This window comes from Nilaparvata lugens, chromosome 4 (genome assembly GCF_014356525.2).
Source record: "Nilaparvata lugens isolate BPH chromosome 4, ASM1435652v1, whole genome shotgun sequence".
In the NCBI taxonomy this organism is placed as follows: domain Eukaryota; kingdom Metazoa; phylum Arthropoda; class Insecta; order Hemiptera; family Delphacidae; genus Nilaparvata; species Nilaparvata lugens.
Genome location: NC_052507.1, coordinates 6,941,114 through 6,961,419, shown reverse-complemented (window position 1 = coordinate 6,961,419; position 20,306 = coordinate 6,941,114). Strand labels below are relative to the sequence as shown.

Genomic DNA, 20,306 nt, shown 5'->3' with positions numbered 1-20,306 from the left:
CGATATCATTGTCCTGGCTTTTGGAAATATCTGAAAAGAAGTTGGAGAAGATTGTAGTGTTGATTTTCCAAGATCGTATATATTTCAGCATTTAATTATTATTATGGAAACACTTTATTTCAGCATTTATATTATTTTCCCTTTTTGGGGATTTAACTTCTGAAATGAAGTGTTATTACGGTAATTTATTTACGGAATCTCAACCTCACAAGACCTTCTAAGTGATATCTTGGGAAATTGAAAAAATACGTTGGAGAAAATTGAATTGTTGGTTTTTCAAGATCGTAGATTTATTATAGAAGCATTTTATTATAGAAGTACTTCATTTCAGCATTTATATTATTTTTCCTTTTTGAAAATTGAACTTCTGGAATATATTATTTATCTCAACCTCAAGACCTTCTAAGAGATATCTTGGGAAATTAAAAAAATCTAGTTGAAAATTTCTCAATGAACATTAGGCCTACCATATGAAAGAGAATCAGACCACAATTCTAAATTTATATTTATAATATAATATAATAATATATTTTTTCAAATCTGTATTTCATCTAAATATGGGTTATTTACAGCTTCGATTAGCTTTGTACTGTATACCATCCATATTGTAAACCACAAATAATATTGTTACTATTTCACTGTGAATAAATTCTCTTTATAAATCCATTTCAAGTTTGATAGTACAGTATAGTATAATACAATATAGTATTATATAGTACAATATATTATATGAATAGTATAATATAGTACAGTGAGTGATCAAGTTGAACGTCTCTGATGAAATAAGATATCGCTGTGGAAAATTACTATCTCAATTAATCAGAGATGATTTTCTTCAACTTCAACAGCCATAATAATTTATATCAACAAAATTATTAAAACAGACGAAGGTCACGACCATCCTCAACATTGACATTGATTTAAAATAATTTATCCAAGAAAATCATTGATTACAAACTCTTGAACGTGATTCACCCTACATCTTATCGCAGTTTTGAAAATCTGATTGGTTGTTTTTACACGTGCTGTGAAGTTTATAATTTATCTGATATCAAATTTTCATAGATTGGCTCAACGATGATATGATAGTATCTCAACTCTCAAATCTCGATTATCATAGGATACATGACCATGAGCATCTCAAAACTCAAAATAATCTTTTTGTAAATATAGGTTTAAAATTAGTTATCTGTTGACCAGTTTGAAAAATGAATATTCTCTCAACATGAACATCTCAAAACTCAAAATAATCTTTTTGTAAATAATATAGATTTAAATGAGTTATCGGTTGACCAGTTTGAAAAATGAATATTCTCTCAACATGAACATCTCAAAACTCAAAATAATCTTTTTGTAAATATAGGTTTAAAATTAGTTATCTGTTGACCAGTATGAAAAATGAATATTGTCGCAAACCTTCAACTTGACAGAGCTTTATATAAGTAGTATAAAATGGCCCGAGATGTATTGTCACATGGTACTGATAGGTAGTTCGGTTAGGTACATTATTTGATAAGTTTGAAGTCCGAAAATATTCTATTGTAAAAATAATATTACTAGACGTTCTGTGAACAGTAGACCTCACGCAGTATTCTCATCCACAAATACCTGATTGAAACTATAGACCTTATGGAAATACAGCAATAGACTGGCTTCTCCACACATCTGTGTAATCACTTGTCAGCTGATTTATGATGATTAATTCTATAGTCTGATTTTTACTTTCCTTGCCCTATTACCATAGGTAAGGAAAGTATTGCTTTCCGAAAAAAATTAAGGTACCCTAATTTCTAAATTTCTATACGTTTCAAGGTCCCCTGAGACCAAAAAAGTGGTTTTTGGATATTGGTCTGTATGTGTGTGTGTGTGTGTGTGTGTGTGTGTGTGTGTGTGTGTGTGTGTGTGTGTGTGTGTGTATGAGTGTATGTGCGTCTGTGTACACGATACCTCATCTCCCAATCAACGGATTGACTTGAAATTTGGAACGTGAGGTCCTTACAATATAAGGATCCGACACGAACAATTTCAATCAAATGCGATTCAAGATGGCGGCTAAAATGGCGAAAATGTTGTCAAAAACAGGGTTTTTCGCGATTTTCTCGAAATTTTCCTACGATTTTGATTAGAGTTATACCTAAAATAGTCATCAATAAGCTCTATCAACTGCCACAAGTCCCATTTCTGTAAAAATTTCAGGAGCTTTGCCCCATCTATGCAAAGTTCGATTTTAGATTCTCAATTATTAGGCTTCAGACACGATTTAAACAAAAAATTTCAAGTGGAAAAGATTGAGCATGAGAATCTCTACAATTAATGTTCAGTAACATTTTCACCTAAAATTGAAAATAAGCTCGAAATTCGAGAAAATGTGATTATCCAATTGCAAACTGTTGATTCTATTATGATTCACTATGAAGAGATAGCAGACCTCGTGTGTCTCCAGCGTTATTGCCCTGTCACCAGCTGGATCAAATCTTTGAATAGTAGACTTGAGATGCGCGGGAACACTAGCGTCTGGTGATCAATTTTCATAACGGAAGGAAAGTTGTGTGAGTGCGCCACACCAGATTTTTACTCTAATATTGGCGTATGAAGGAGGCTCCTTTTTCATTTTATATTATCCTTGAAATGCAAAATTCCCAAAAACCTTGTATATACGTCGACGCGCAATTAAGAAAGGAACATACCTGTCAAATTTCATGAAAATCTATTACCGCGTTTCGCCGTAAATGCGCAACATAAAAACATATAAACATCTAAACATTAAGAGAAATGCCAAACCGTCGACTTGAATCTTAGACCTCACTTCGCTCGGTCAATAAAAATGAAATGCATCTAACTAATCATTCATTTATGAATTTATTATTTGAATTAATCAAATAATAAATCCATAATTTGCAGGTATAGACGATATTATATTAGGCCTATGTGCTATGGTGTCAAGTTCAATTTCGATCAAACCATAGCTTACAAAGGTTTCGAATACATAACTTGATCAATTTCAAGTTCAAAATCGTATTGTTTTATTCATGCCTAGAGCAGGAAAGTTAGAACTCAATGTCAATACCTGGAAAGACCTATTATTATTCTAGAAAAATTATTACAATAGAATTTAATTGAAAAAATAAAATTGGCTCACTACAATAGAAGACTATTCGTGGTGAAGTACATTTTTAATATATACTTAAACATTTCAAGGATGGATTTCATCTTCTATCCATATTCAATAGGAAATACTCGTATTATAACTATGTTTTAACGTTTGTCACAATCTCCTTTAATCAAGGCTCGGTTGAACAAAAGCCTGTTGAATTTTAACCGTGATTAAATTACACGAGAGCCAATCAGAGTGCAGAAAAGCCTTCGTTTCAAAAGTCTTCTCTCTGATTGGTTATCGTGGCATTTAATCACGGTTAAAATTCAACAGGCTTTTGTACAACCGGGCCTCAGAGTTCTATTCGTTTGAATAATTAATTTTTTCTAGTATTCTTTATTCTGTATTTAAATGAATAAACAAATAGCCTACATCCCGGAAAGAAAATACAATATTGTTTTCTAATTAAGTCAATTTTAATTTCAATTCCTTCCAAAATTTTCGTCTGAGATTGATATCAAATGTAAAAATACTTATAAATGACATATTTGTTTTTATAAAATAGAATTATAGTACAATTTTAAAATAAATAAAATATTAAAAAACAAGAATACAAATTGTAACGTAACTACTAGTTTTGGTCAAAAACCTATTTGGACCGAAACTAGTAGTTACGTTACAATTTGTATTCTTGTTTTTTAATATTTTATTTATTTTTAAAGGGTACTGTAATTCTATTTTATAAATACAAGAAAGTAGCTCTGAATTTATACATTTGAAAAATACAATTTTGTTATAAATGAAAATAAGAAGAGAGGCTATATCGGCTAGAATGAAAAATTTCGGGGAGAATCGAAGAAATAAGGGTCTAGTACGGCATTCAAAGTAAATCCTTAGCGATTTCCATACAAGGGAATTTGACGCATAATAATATAAATATAAATCTGAATACCCTTTTTAAATTATTTCGTCACGACTTATTTCGGCTACTTGAGCCATATTCAAAAGTAGCCCTATTGTAAAAAATACAATTAGACAATTTTGTTAACTAATTATGATTCAAAATTTATTTTCCAGTCTATGGAAAACTATTTTCATTTTCTCAGGGAGCATTATTTCTCAGTTATTCAATCAGAATCAGGAGTAAATTCTTTTACCGTTTTTCCTCAAGAGAGACATAGTAAGAAGGAATCTCTTCAATTTTGTAGCTGAGAATTGTAGCGAAAAATAATTGTATTCACCGCAGGGCATGGAGAAGGTGTCTCGCATTATTATTATTAGATTTGTTTTAGTTAAAATTGGACATTTCCGTAGCTCCAATATTACTCAAACCATCTAGAACTGGAGGCTGCTATAAATAGTATAGGCTTACACAATGTTGTCAATTATAGAATAATTTTTCCAAATTGGATAATAATGATACTATTTTGATAGATTAAATACACAATTTTAAATAAGTCCAGAATACAGGAACCGGTGACTGGAGTCGTATGGTAAATTATGGAAAACTATGGAATGAGACAATATTATCAATCTATGCTACCATTATCTGAATACATGCAGTATGCATAATCTGTCAGTCTTTATCGAATAATATCTACGCTTTTTTTTCGAAAATCGTATCGTGAGATAAGAGAAGTAAGTAAATGCCCAAAAGCTATAATGAGGTCCACGTTATAATGGCAGTGGAGAAAGATAGCAGAACAACGTTGCCGATCCTCTGTCTTGTCAATAACGGTAGCTGATACAGGTTTATTGATGTAATATTAACTGTTCATTCTCGTTTAAAATAATCAATTATATTTTTTTAAGTAAGGAATTATATTTTTCAATAATTTCATCATGAATTTTAATGATTAAGATGATATATTTTGTTATTCAATTATCAATTCTACATTGTTAAAAGTCGATCTGGCAACAGAGCAAAGCGAGAAAGAGATAGCGCTATCCGCTTTTTTGAATGATAGACAAGGATAGCAATGCCATTCATAATCAAACATTGCCATTATAACGTGGTCCTCACTATAGGATCTCATGTGGGGATGAGAGTACACCGGTATTGGAAAACAGATTCGAAATTTACATAAACTTACATAAAATTCACATAAATTTATAATTTATTATAAGTACATGAGTTTTTCTCTATTAAACTCAGTAGTATTGATTGGGATGTTGCTTCAGCACAATTTAAATTGAAATTCACTTTCTCACATTCAAATCTATTCCACACTCATAAATACATATACATGAATCAAACAAAGCTTAACATGACAACATAATACAAACCAGAATGTAATAATAATAAACGGTAAGTGAAAAAAACCACTGGCATGAGATGACTCTTGTTCGCCAGTGGGAGTAGGACATAAGATTATAATACGCTTAACCTGATTTAAATTGAGTTAGCACAGAAGCAAATATATGAACGGAATAGAAAATAATAAAACGGAGAATCGAAAGAAAATTAATAACAAAATAAAATACTTTAAAAAAGTATACAATTCAAATAAAAGCAGGGAGATTTAGAAAATGATTTATTGATTTTAGTTGATTTCTCTTCTAGATTATGTTCAGAAGTGTAAGGCTCAACTCACACTTACACGACTCAGGTGGAGAAGAGACTCGACTCTAGTCGAGAGCATGTGTTTTCAAAGTAGTGAGTCGCGGAGGTTGAGTGGTTGAAAGGACTTTTTAGTCCTAACTCCGCCTAATAAAGAGTATTTTCATTTAATTTCATTTTCATTTCATTTCATTTCGCGGAAACTAGAGTCGACTGTTCTAAGTGTCACCATTTGGAAACACATGCTCTCGACTAGAGTCGAGTCTCTTCTCGACCTGAGTCGCTTAAGTGTGAGTTGAGGGATACAGTGTTCTTTACTACATAGAAACAATCTTTACTGCCATATTGGGGAAGAGTTATCAGCTTATTAGTATAACACTATTACGGAATGTTCTACAATCTTAAGAGAAGAATTTCGAAAAAAGACCGTTCTAATCAGTTTTCCCTCAAAGACAGAATATATCGTTTATATCCCTTGATTCATTGTAAAGAAGACAAATTAGCTCCCAAAAATCTCCCAACACTGCATTTTTTAGGGGAAATTCAGCTTTTATCTTCAAGGCTACTGAAATGTGATCTACTGCACGATTTTAGCGTAAGCTTGGTATGTTATGTGCAATGTATTTTAATTGATTTCTAGAAGGCCATCAAATTCCGTCACCGTAGCAAAAATTTAGTGGAGTAGGCCTAGCTTCCTAGGCACTGACGTCATCCTCCCCGATAAATTTGGATAATTATTTGTATTTTTCGTGTTACAGACATTTAATAATCGATTATTCGACAAACAGGTCTAGTTTCCAGTGGCCCGTTAAAACGAAATTAAAATTCCCAATCCGAAAAATTTGTCACACGTGTGAACATTTTGGAAACCTCTCAAAATTAGAAGATTCGAAGATCTCGAAATTTGAGAAATTTGTCTCTCACACTTATGAATATTTTAGACACCTCTTTTAACAAAATTCGAAATTTGAGAAATTTGTCTCTCACACTTATGAATATTTTAGACACCTTTTTTTAACAAAATTCGAAGATTTATCACCAGAAAATTATCTCTCACACGAGTGAACATTTCGAAAATATTCTCTCTCAACAAAAATAAAAAGTTGCACCAAATCTACTTCATGTGTGAGCGTTTTAGAGAACATACTCTGAAAATACCGACGTAAATAATAATAATAATATCGAGTGACCTGGCTGGCTCAGGTCTGGTGTCAGAGTTTTCAGGTCGCAACTGATCAATTTCAGGGCCTCTGACATGACCTAACGACTGCTTTTTAGGGAGCCGGGACCGACGACTTAACGTGTCCATCCGAAACACGGGAGTGGCCCGAGATAAATATCTTGCCCGGGCCGGGATTTGAACCCGGGCCTCTGAATCATAAAGCCAGCATCTGATCCACTCGACTACGGCCACTCCTACCGACGTGAAAGAAAATTGCAAGGTCTACATAGAATGTAAATAATTTTTATTTAACATGTTTAATTTATGACAATGCTATGCATCTGTACATAAATGTTTTTGCAATAAATAAAACTTGAATCTTGAATCTATTAAACATTTGAAATAATAATCTCCAACTCTCAATTAGAATTAAAAATTATTCAATCCACTATTATAACATGTCTGAAGCCAGGATGTTGGGAGCATCTTTTAAAAATCGAATAATAAGGTTTTGTTCGAGAATGAAGTTTGTATTCGAACGTTCATCTGATAAAATTTGTTGAATATATATATTGATATTTCGTATGCATTTTTGTTCCGTATCAATAAAAGTGGAGTTGACAAATGAAACAGTGTTTTTTCGTTTCATTTGAATTGATTGATTACACAAATCACAAAGCTTCTCCAATCACTTTTTACGCGGACTCAATTTGAGATCACTAATTCATTCGCAACTCAATTAAATTGTCGTAGTTCATCAATAATGATGATTATTTCATTAATATAATATATTTTTAATACAGTAGTAATTCCTCATATTTCCCAAGCACATGTATTCTCATTATACTTTATATCTGTTGTTATTCTCTGTTCAGAAATGAAATTATTAACCTTCTCAAAAAACTCATTGTAGATTCTTGGCTCATATTGCTTTCATACTTTGATTTGTCAACGTAAATGCATTCATTCGTATCCAGTATTTTGGTTACTTACTGTATTACTTACAATTTAATTACTAATTTGAAAATACAGTACTGTAATCAGTTACTTCCATGAAACTGGAATGTCATTCATTAGCTTAGACCACCCCACATTGTTATCATGTTTGAACAGGACCAAGTTACCTACACAGGTGTCAGCAAACAATAATGCAAATAATTGACGTGTGTGGGAACCATCACAGTTATGCCCCAAAATTCTTGAAAAACGTCACAATTCTAGCTATTCATACATTATTATTAACTAACCATAGATAAATGTGTCAAGTGTAACGAATATCGACCTAGAAGATCAGTCATGCATACAGTTACTGGCACTTAATTAGTTGTTGAACTGGTGTATATTTGCATGGTGGGATAGTTCCCACCTTCCATTCCTTTCAAGAGTCTATTTCATTCAACGTTGAGGGAAAGTATTCATTGAAGCGGACCCTAATTAGTGATAGGAACTAACAAATCCCTGGGAGGTATGAATGGGATCTATTTATAAGAATTCTACGAAAATTCTTGGTGGTATTCTATTGATTTGCCTGTCAAATGCTAACTGTGTGAGTCATGGAAAATTATTATCTGATATCAGACATTGTTGAGAAGTATACCAACAAAGTGGGAAGTATTTCACCATCGAAATAATGAAGTCATGTGCTAAATTAGAATTTTATTTGAACAATTAGTAGATTATTCTGCACAAGGGAACACTAGAGGAGCTTGTGAAATTCAATTGATAGCAATCTTCATACATGATCATCAAGTGTTTATATAAATGTTCATTGATTGATATGATTATTATTCCAACAGAATGGGAAGTATTCCACCATCGAATTAATGAAGTCATGTGCTAAATTAGAATTTTATTTGAACAATTAGTAGATAATTCTGCACAAGGGAACACTAGAGGAGCTTGTGGAATTCAATTGATAACAATCTTCATTGATGATTATCAAGTAGTGTCTCTATATGTTCATTGATTTATAATATTGGAATTTGATTCAACAGTTTATTAATATACTGTACTAGGCTCTAGGCAACATGTAGAGTTCTAGGAGAGCTTCCGATATACTCAGTTATCAATTATAATTCATGATTATCAAGTAGTGTTTCTATATGTTCATTGATTGATATGTTTTTAATTTGATTCAACAATTATTAATTTGCTATACTAGGCTCTAGGCAACATTTAGAGTTCTAGAAGAGCTTTCAGTATACTCAATTGATAGAGATCTTCAGTCATTATTATCGAATACTCCTATATATAAATTGAATGAAAAAGACTAAATGAAGTTTTGAATGAAAAAGACTAAGAAATTGTCAAATTCATTTCATTCAATATGAATAATTACCACTATATCAACTTCTCAACTACACAACAAATGATGAAGGTTTAACTGGATATAAGTAATTGAACTTAAATACTTGCAATTTGATTCTATCAATCATCCTGGAATGAAAATGATCATATAAGGGAATTCACTAGAGTAGCTCAGGTCACCCTGTTTCCCTACGTTACGAAAATCGTTTAGAATTTTTTTAATTGATTGCATCTAATGATTCTGAAATAGAGAGAATTATCAAAGAAGAGAAGTTGCTCAAGTAGGTCAGGTTCCAGAATCAGGATACATAGATTATTGAATTAATCAGACAAATTAAATAAAAAACGGATATCAAATACACTACGAGTTTTTAGACCTACTAAACACCGATTTCAATTAATGGTTCACTTGAAACATTGAATATTAGTGATCTTCTATGAATCTTCTTAAACGTACTTAATCTATTCAAGCCCAGAGAAATTACAAAAATGTATTTAAGAGTGATTCTAATTTCAATAACAGAAAGATCGAGTTCAAATTCTTCAATGAAAGTTGAGTGCAAATCTCAATAACCCTTATTGGATTCTAAAAATTTCTAAAATGAGCTTTATCTTACCTACGTTTGATTACACATTAATTATCTATTGTACAAATCTACTGACAACAGTGATATTAACTGTGAAAATTAGAAAAAAATATTAAATTCTCTAGAGGAAATTGCAGTTTTGAATCAGAGAATACCAAATATGAAATTTTGTATAGTACGAAACTTTGAAACCTAATATTTTTGGATGAGTTTCTGCAGGAGTGATATATTATTGTTCCTTGTCTTTGATTCTTCCCAGGTCCTTGTACATAGGTACTCTTGACTAACTGCGTTTATATATAGATATATATGAATATATTTCATGTGACTATTGTATAATTACAGTATTTTATCAATGTATTATGATATGTGTTGAGAACCTCCTTTAGGTTGCTCTTTTTGACTTATCCTCAGTCTGATTATTGGGATGTTTGGGATGCAATAAAAAAATTTAAAAAAATAAATAATAAAAATATCAAATCTTAAACTTACAGTCAAGTATATCAAATTTCAAGTAGTCTATACTAAGCGTGCTCTACACAATCCTGATTCGTCTAGCCCAAAAAATATAGTAATACTAGCAACGCTATCGTCAACAAACAATATACAGCCATAAATAAAGAAGTTTCATTATATAACATGGGATCGTGCTGGTCACACTATTAACGAGGCTGGGAAAACAATTTTCCTAGGAAAAGCCTATTTCGAGTAAAAGTAAGTTGGAAAAGTTGCTAATAACAATTAGCGAAAGCATTGCATTCCAAGTTCACCTCTGCGAATTCATGATTGTTGAGCAAAATATGCTGAGAGAGTTGAATCTACTCCCACAAATTAAAACTTGTAGACGTAATACTCGAATACATTGTATCCTTTTTTAATTGTTGTTATTGTAATGGAGTTGATGAACGTGACCGTCGTATTAATTTATTCTGTATCGAGTCACAATTTTCATCTCTCAAGAGAATTGATTTTTTTCGAGCGAGCTGATAATAATGAATGGAATAACTTGCAGAAAATAATAAAGTAGTAGTCATGCCAAAAAATTACGAATGAGTTATATCACAGAACGTGTATTTATCAGATAAAATTAGTATGTCCATGGTTCTCTATGTATGTCCTTGATCGTTTCTCTATGGAGATGAGGACTTTATCTACTGAGCGGTGAAGCTGTCAAAAGGATGGAATCTAATAGAATGTCGTGCATTTATTCTTTATTGATTCATACAATAAGTACATCGATTGTTGATCCAATTCTTCATCTCTGTTAAAATAATTGAGGACTAGACATTTTGTGAAGTGAACAACAAGACTTAACTTACTTCGGACTATGTGTAATCTTATCTAAATTTGAGAGAGGAGTAGCACAAGGTTACCTTATTTTTTCTCTCGCTATCATTTTGATGATGTACTTATTGTATGAATCAATGAACTTAATTCTATTTTTCATTCATTGGGCTTTGATTCAAGTATCGTAAAGTGTTATTAGCTGATACCGCGAGGCAAAACATCCGAAAGGATCTCTGCCAATATGAGCCATAAAAAATATAGTGATTGACGAGCGCTCTTGGTATTTCCTTTATCTACCGAGCGGTAAAGTTGTGAAAATTAGTATGAAATCGAATAGAATTTCGTGCATTTATTCTTCATTGATTCATACAATAAGTACATCATCAAAATGATAGGGAGAGAAAAAATAAGATAACCTTGTGCTATTCCTCTCCCAAATTTATATAAGGTTACACATAGTCCAAAATAGGTTGAGTCTTGCATTTATGAACGGAAACAATTTTGGGTATCACTTGATAATATTATCCCGACAATTAATCTGGTCTTTACATGAATAGCATCGAGACCAAAGGATGGAAATACAGTTATTCACAAAGATATTTCATCGATAAATCAAATCTATGAATGAGAAATTATTCTTGTACAATAATGTAGTAAGTTTGTTTCTCGGTTCATGTTTTAAAATTTCTCTTCTAAGTGAATATTCTCTATTTTAAAAATAACTGAGTGTTATAAATTATCATTATTCTGGTATTTGGAACATCTAAATTCAAAAGAATGGTTTGTATGAATATTTTTGGACTGAAAATTTTGTGGAAATCTAGAAGACATAACCCCATTTCGGACTTTTAATGTTAGCCTACCTAAATTTGGGAGAGAAATAGTACAAGGTATTCTTAGTTTTTCTCTCCCGATCTGTGCTTCATTGTAAAAGAGAATAAATGAAGAATAAAATAAAGAATGTGTAGAATTTACTCAGTTATATTTATTTAAAATTATAAATATAAGATTACCTACATTAATATTTCATTGATAAAGTGAGTCTATGAATGACAAATTACTTTTATCATAGAGAAAGATAGCATAAGAAGATATCCCATGGTGTAGGGCGTTTAAGTTGCATATTTCACTGTTAAGTCAAGCTGATAGTCCTAGTAGTTATTTTCGTGAAGTTATGTGACGCTCAAAAATAGGTTGAATAAAACTGGATGAATGATTAGATGTTTTAATGTAGAGATGACAAAATTGAACTGAGAAAATATTAAATAAACTGATACAATTAATAAGCAAACTAATGCAAGTTGAAAACAGGTTGTTAATCACAGGCGGCAAATATCAGATGATTCGCCACACACTCTCATCCTGGCCAAAACAGTAATTATAGACAGTAATCGGCTATTTTTGACAAAAATCGGCTTGAAATTCGGAGCATAAACGACCAATACCTTGGGATACCCTCTAATGATATCGTTTCTCTATGGTAATATTCGGACAATTATTCTGGTCTTTACATCAATGGCATCGAGTTTGAAGAATGAAATGATTTCATTGATAAATTAGATCTATGAATGAGGAATGATTTGTTCACTGTACAATGATAATGAGTAGATTCAAAGGATAAAAAGATGAAGTAATCTTTTATTCATTTATTATTTAGCGTATGGCAGATACACAACAAATATATATCTCATGAGTCTCAAATGCCTAGATATACACTGTATATTTCCAAATTTTTTGAGATGTTGTGTAGTTTTCGGTCAGGAGAACATAAGTTTGTCTGACCGCCATTATTTGCTAGTCCATTTAGCGTTACCCAATGTGCACCATGGAGGCGAACTAGCGTTACACATATTTAAGTTAAAAATCTGATTGCTGGAACAATTTCGAGATTAAAGAAGGTTGGAACTCAATTTTCAATTCACACAGAAAAAAAAACATTTTCAAAATTATTCTCATCATTAAAAATGTCCAAAATTGCTTCAAATTGTAATTTATCACATAAAAACAATCCAAATAGAATTTCATTGATAAATTGGATTTATGGACGAGAGATGACTTTCATGCGGTTATCATGCATAGAAAATGTACTCACAATTATTGCGGTCTCCTCCGAACAGCGCATGGAACCGCAACAAATCGGGACGCCCTCCAAAATGTGCGCCCTTGGAAATGAGGACCTCCTTGATGAGGCGGAACGAACTGACCACGACGCAATCAGCTGTTCCGAGTCGCAGACGGTAGATCTCGCCGTAGACGCGGGAAAGCGCCGAGAATGCCTGAAAGGGACTCTCTGTAGCGCCGAGACGCGGCAGATCGCCTATCAGTGGCCAGGGCGTGGGGCCTGGCATGCGTCGCTTGGGGGACGTCGGAAAAGGGGACAGCTTCTGGGCTCCTGCGGAAAAATATCGTCTTAATTGTTGTCAAATCGCAACCAAATAATAGTAGACGATTGCAAGGTGGTTTAGTGTATGTATATGTGATCTATATCAATGACGCCAAGGCCCGGTGGCACAAAAGCTGGTTAAATTTTAATCGTAATTAATTTCACGAGAACCAATCAAATAAGCCTTTTTCGTAAATAAAAAATTGAATGCACAAACAGTAAAGCGACATGATCAACAAAGGATGTAGAAGCAAAGAAACAAAACTTCTTTTTCGTAAAGAAGGCTTCTCTGATTGGTTCTCATGATATTAATCACGATTAAAATTTAACCGGCTTTTGTGAAATCGGCACCAAATGGCATCGATCTTCACCGCGACGTACTCGTTCTGTTCGTACCTTCACACTATCTTCTTCGTGGTTATCTAATTTAATTCTATTTTAACTTTCAACAGTTAACTGTTTTTATTTGTAATACTTATACTGAATTTTGTTTATTTGAATACTGTTGTATATTGTTTATTTGTTTTTTGTATTGTACTGTTGTTTAGTGCAACGGGTCTATCGAGACCTAGCATTTTATTAAAATAAAAATCTATCGTAATGTTAAGTTTTTGTGTGCATGTGAACACAAATCGTAGCAATTTCTGGTCAAATCTAGAAATTAGAATGGTATTTTTTTTTTTTTTTTTAAACATCTTTATTGCCCATAAAAACAAATACAAAATAAAAAAAAACTTACAAAAGAAATATTCTAGATTATAATAATATGCTATTTTACAAAATAAATTAAAATTACATGGCACCACCCAGCAAGGGCAAAACCCTGACCGCTGAGTGAGAGTATCAGCTGATTAGACAATATAAAAATTTATTTACTAATAATCAAAGCTACAAAAATCGAAGTTAACAACAAATTACTAGTAACTATAATATTTGACTGATGTCGAAGAAAAATTTTTGTATCACCCACTTATTTATCTGTTCCATCCTCTGTCTGCCCCTATTAGAAAGATATTCTGACAATGCATTTGGCAAGATATTTATTATTTTTGAGCTAAGATACCCCAATTGTCTTCGCACTATTGTCAAATCTGAATAGTTGATATTATAAATGTTATGAGATGTAACTCTCAGGTTATACATAGAAACGTTATTATTCACTGTAAATTCATCCTTCCTCATCCATGCATAATAGAGAAGTTTCTTTATATAAATTTGACGTACTGTCATCACTTTAAATTCGGCAAATGTTTCACTACTAGAAAAAGCCCTTGGCTTATTAAGAATTGCTTTTATTATCATTTTTTGAAATGTAAAAATTTTATTCATGAAAACATCATACGCTCCTCCCCATACCACTAACCCATATTGCAGCACCGATTGAACATAGGCAAAGTAAAGGACCCTAAGTAATTTAATGTCTAATATTTTACGGACTTTATAAAAGATAAATGAAATAAATTTTAAGCGTTTACAAATATATTCTATATGAGGCTCCCACTTAAGGTTACAATCAACCATGATGCCCAGATACTTTATAGATTTTTCATTTTTTAGTTGAGGGCATGCACAATCCTTCCATTTCTCAAAATCACAATTTGTATGTATTTTTAAATTCATAGCATCATTTGGTTGACCAACTATTGTAGGAGAAAATGTAATATATTTGGTTTTTGATGTATTTATACTCAATGTATTAATATCAAGCCATTGTTTAACAATGGATATTACTCTTTCTGCTCTCGAGTACGTCTCTAACCATGAGCGATCCTTAACTATTACAGCCGTATCGTCAGCAAAGGAAATTATTTTCGAACTATTAATATTTAGTTTAAAGATGTCGTTGATATAGAGTAAAAATAAAATCGGGGACAAGACGGTACCTTGTGGTAATCCAAAGTCGTTAAGTTTTGTAGTATTTGATTTGTAACTGTTGTTATCAGATATTAATTGTGTCCGATCACTTAAATAATTCTTAAATAATTCAAGGTGGAGTCCTCTAATCCCGTACCTCTCAAATTTTTTTAGTAATTTATTGTGGGGTATGGTATCATAGGCTTTTGCCAGGTCAATCATTATAGCTAGGCATCTGTTGTTATTGGAAGACATGGCTTCAGAAACTTCATTTGTAAAGGCGGCCAGAGCATCCTCAGTATTTTTGTTACTTTGGAAGCCATATTGATCCTTATGAATTATGTTGTGATTGTTTATAAAACCCATCAATCTAGTTTTGATTGCTTTCTCCATTATTTTTGCTAGATTACTGATTAAACTTATGGGTCTATAATTCTCCGGAAGATCAACGTTACCTGACTTGAAAAGCGGTTTAATTCTGGCTGTCTTGAAGCAAATCGGGAATTCACCAGCCTCAAAGCATTTATTAATGATGAAACATAAAGGTTCTGCAATCCAAGTAGATATTTTCTTTATTGTACTATTATTGATATGGTCTAGTCCGGGGCTTGCTGAATTCTTCAAATTTTTTATAATACATTTAATCTCATCACTCGTAACAGGATTCAGGGTAAACTGTTCGTTTATTAATGGGAAGTGGTCGTTGTATATTTCATCACAATCTACATTTATAGCCGGAATTTTACTAGCAATACACTACTAGTATTTACTAGTATTTTACTAGTATTACACTATTGTATTGTAGTTTTTCTTAGCCGATTAGTTGATCAAGAGAGAAATCTATCTAAAGATTTGATTTTTTAATTGTATTTTATGCAGGCAGTTACCCGTTAATATCATTCCAAATCAACAACTAACTTGTTCTAACTAGTAAAATCAACTAACTAGATAACTAACTAGTTGTTGCAACTGCATTGTCAATCCAATGTACGAGTATTCTACGTAGAATGTCCGATCTATATCTTAACAGTCGAGAGATAGAGATAGTATGGTCTAGAGATAGAAAGATTTACACTAGATTAGAATCTTTTTTCCTATAAATCACAATATAATTATTTCGCGGACTTCTGGCTTATTATAGCTAACTGAATTCGAGTAAATATGAACTGAAGAGTTATTAGACGATATGGAGAATAAATGCAATTTTTATAATAAAATTAATATTGTGTTGTTTTATCTTGATAAATAGCAAATTTTTAATGTATAACGGTACACTCTTGAAGGAGGATATCCAGGTAAAATATTATGTCTCCCGAAGGATTTGAAATAATATTATGTTTTTGCCAATGAGAAATTATATTGTGAAATACATGGAGATGAAAAAGGACTTTTATCAGCAAAGTGGATATTTCAAAACCCAACACACTGGGGTACAATGACAAAATTTGAGTAGTATCAGTTGCTAAATTGGGGGATGTAGGCCTACCAAATCCCTTCCATTAAAAAATTGCATAATTAATAATCTTCGAGCAGACAGCTAGGTAACAGGTGACATCTTCATGATTGTTGATAAACTGTGATGATCTTTTGATGGAGATAAAAATGCGAGGATAGTGGTACGGTATTCAAATTAAATATAAGGGATCTTTGCTAGACGTCTCTGGGTGAATTCGACTGAATTATTCAACCTATTTTCTGGCTACAATGCTCACCAATAATAAATAATGAATTTATTGTGACTTCATCTAAATGAATAAGTAGATCGGTACCAAGCAAACGTTCAATCATTTTTATTAGTGTTTCAAATCACTAACTTTTTATGACTTTAATAACAATTTCAAGGATTTATGCCTATGACTTCATGCTTGCATTGAGAACTAGACTACGGTAAATTACGGTATTTTGTTTATTTCTCAATTATTATTATTATTACAATTTACTATAAGCTTATAGTGATGATTGTTTATCAGAAACAAAATTACGGTTAGGTATCTATTTTGTACACTGTATTTCATGTAGCCTACAATCCTAAAGCTTCCTATTTCAAAGCGCAAAAGTTACATGGAAAATTTGTTTTATAATATACTCAACATGATTGTTACTATGTAGTATTGTGGTATCATGAATATTTCGAAGTCAAATAACGAAAAAACATTAATTAAAAATTGATTTTGATTTAAACACAGAGTAGCCTACAGATGAGGTAAGTTCTGGGTAAGTTATTGGTCGGATTTCATGGAAATTTTGGGGTTGATAATATTTATAATTGAAGTTCTCAAATAATGTAAGTCAAATATTTATTTATTTATTCAGTCATGTCCAATTATTACATTTATGTTAAAATTATATTACACTTATCTTTGATTCTCTCGATATTGTCTGATTGAATCACATGATTGATTCGAAATTAAAGGAATGAGACCATACTACGCTATTTTCGAGTGAACTATGCATGGTTCGATTATAGAAAATGACAAGATTGATACAAAAGTATTGTAATGACGCGTTCCTCGCTATCTCATTCTAGAATGAGATATTGAAAAATAGGTGAATCTCAATGAAAAACAACCCTTTAACAACAACTCACAATCTCCAAATTGAGAAAAACTTCCTCAACAATCAACCCTAATCTAATCAGGAAATAACAATCAACTTATTTCTATTTTCTATGAGATGAATTGTTGAGAATTTGAAGAGTAAAGTCAACTCACTGATAAACAGAACTTGATTGGAAAGCTCTCAATGGAAAACGGTGATCCTACACTTGAAAAAAAGCTTCAAATAATATCTAAATGTGGGAGAGGAATAGCACAAGGTTACCTTATTTTCTCTCTCCCTATCATTTTGATGAGGTATTTATTGTATGAATCGATGAAATAAAGAATAAAGAATACTCCCCCACTTCGACTATCGACGAAAACTCCCTCAATATTTTGATGTAAAACTTATGTATTCATTCATAAACCTTATAAATCAAATTCTATTACCATATGAATAAATGAAAAAAATATTATTGACTTGAAGGAAGCTCCGTAAACAACAATTTCATTTAGTAAAGAGAACTTTTCCCAATATGACGTAAAGTAATAGCTATTAATGTATATAGCGGTCAATAGCTGATGCTACCATATTTCTAGTCAATCTTTAAAAACTATGATTTCCAATTGACAATTATTCCAATGTTACATCCTAATAAATTGTTGAAAAGAGTATAGATCACATGAGTAATAGATTCTACACCATTAAAACTTTCATCAAATATACGGTACATAAATTAAAACTGACAATGATTTAATCAACTAAAGAAAACTCCCAAACATCATTAAGGTAACTGCCCTTACAGTAGACATGCAATTGTTTATCCACTTATTTATTATTTATCCAATAATTTATACTCTTTCCAGTCAAATACTCCATCACTACAAATACAAAACTAAGGCCCGGATGCACAACAGCCCGTTAAATTTTAACCGTGATTAATTTCACGAGAACCAATCAGAGAAGCCTTTTTTGAAAAGACGGCTTCTCTGATTGGTTCTCGTGGAATTAATTACAGTTGAAATTCAACCGGCTGTTGTGAAACCGGCACTTAATGAATAATCAAACTCAATTTCCAGACATGTATTGTCTTGAAATTTAGGAGCAGAGCCTCTACAGTAAACAGGCAATTGTTCATTTATTTATTTATCTATCAAATGATTGATACTTGTTTTCAGTCAAATACTTCATCAACAATATAAACACAACACTTCATGAATAATCCCACTCAAATTCTATACATGAATCGTCCTAAAATTGAGGAGAATTTGATTGATATTATTTATCCATCTATCAAATCATGTGTGGCAGAGAGGACCTAGAGTCCTAACTCCACACTTAATAGAGGCAATTATTCAATTCAAATCATTTATACTAAACAAGTCTTGTTTTCAATCAATAAAATACTCCATCAATATAAATACAGCACTCAATTAACCCCACTTAATTCAAAACATAATTATTTTAAACCTGAGAAACAGAGCTCACTTACCATTAAAACTGTGGCCAAATCCTTTCACAAAAACCCTGATCAACGCCAGGATAGTGGAGAGCAGAAGAAGAACAACAGTAGTCGCCGACATGATTCTCTATCACCAGATTTTCCGCACAATTATCGAGCCCGATAAAAACTAGATAAAGCTCACTAAATAGTTACCATTGGCGAAGAATTGGTTCTGACTATTTAGAGATCATTGACGCGGTTGATCACTGCGATAAAAACTAGATTAATAAGTGTTCATTGGGGAGATATTTGCACTTTTTCCAATTGAAACTAACAACTAGGATGTAAAGTTTGAACTAATATCTTTACTAGAGAAGTAAAGTATCTTACTAGAATCAATACTAGAAGCTAATGTGGGAGAATTTAGTAGAAGATTAAATACAGAAAATTGGTAGAGTTGAAATCACTTTTTTCGATAAAATCTGGGCAAATCGAGAGCAAATTTAGTAGAGGGCTAAATAGAGACAAGGATTAGCACCTTTCGTTAAAATCAAGAGACTAAATCGATAGCAAATTTAGTAGAGGGCTAAATAGAGAAAAGGATTAGCACTTCAAGAGAATAAACCGAGTCCTAATTTTGAAGACTAATGAGAGACCATTGTCGAAGAGAGTAGCACTTATCGATAAAATCAAGAGATCAAATTTAGTAGATGTCTAAATAGAGACCATTGGCGTGGTGTATCACGTTTTCCGATTGAAACTATGAGACCAACTTCACCGATTGCGGAGCTAACACGAGTTGTGTCACTGTCTGACTACGATTGTCGATTGACCGTCCGCGGCTGGGCTCCGAGCTAGTCTATGTGCCTACCCCCACCCCAGCACCAATCCCAACCCACAGCCAGGACAGCTGATGCTCTCGGCAAGGGAGTACACAGTCTGCAGCACCACGCTGACTCTCATTGTTTTGTCTCTACCGGCGAAGTGATACCTTCTCCTTGATCTTGATACTGACCTCCGCTTCGTCTGCCGCTGAAGGTATGTGATCAGTAATCTGTAGTCATTTAACTGTCGGTTATCCAATGTTTCA

At 32.3% G+C, this 20,306-nt stretch overlaps 2 protein-coding genes across 2 annotated transcripts in view; one reads left to right on the top strand and one right to left on the bottom strand.

The window, feature by feature from the left end:
- The window catches only part of LOC111056287 (cytochrome P450 307a1), a 32,395-nt gene extending 12,336 nt beyond the window's left edge, over positions 1 to 20,059 (bottom strand). Inside the window, exons 1-2 of the mRNA XM_022343632.2 lie at positions 19,265 to 20,059; positions 13,090 to 13,389 (exon numbers count right to left, since the gene is read on the bottom strand). Of these exons, the coding sequence (XP_022199324.2) occupies positions 13,090 to 13,389; positions 19,265 to 19,355 (391 nt within the window). The 5' untranslated portion in view covers positions 19,356 to 20,059. The remainder of the gene's footprint in view (positions 1 to 13,089; positions 13,390 to 19,264) is intronic.
- Positions 20,060 to 20,120: 61 nt separating this feature from the next.
- Positions 20,121 to 20,306, top strand: part of LOC111056285 (cholesterol 7-desaturase nvd) — a 66,196-nt gene continuing 66,010 nt past the window's right edge. The window contains exon 1 of the mRNA XM_022343630.2: positions 20,121 to 20,254. The gene's annotated coding sequence lies outside the window, so the exon portion shown is untranslated. The remainder of the gene's footprint in view (positions 20,255 to 20,306) is intronic.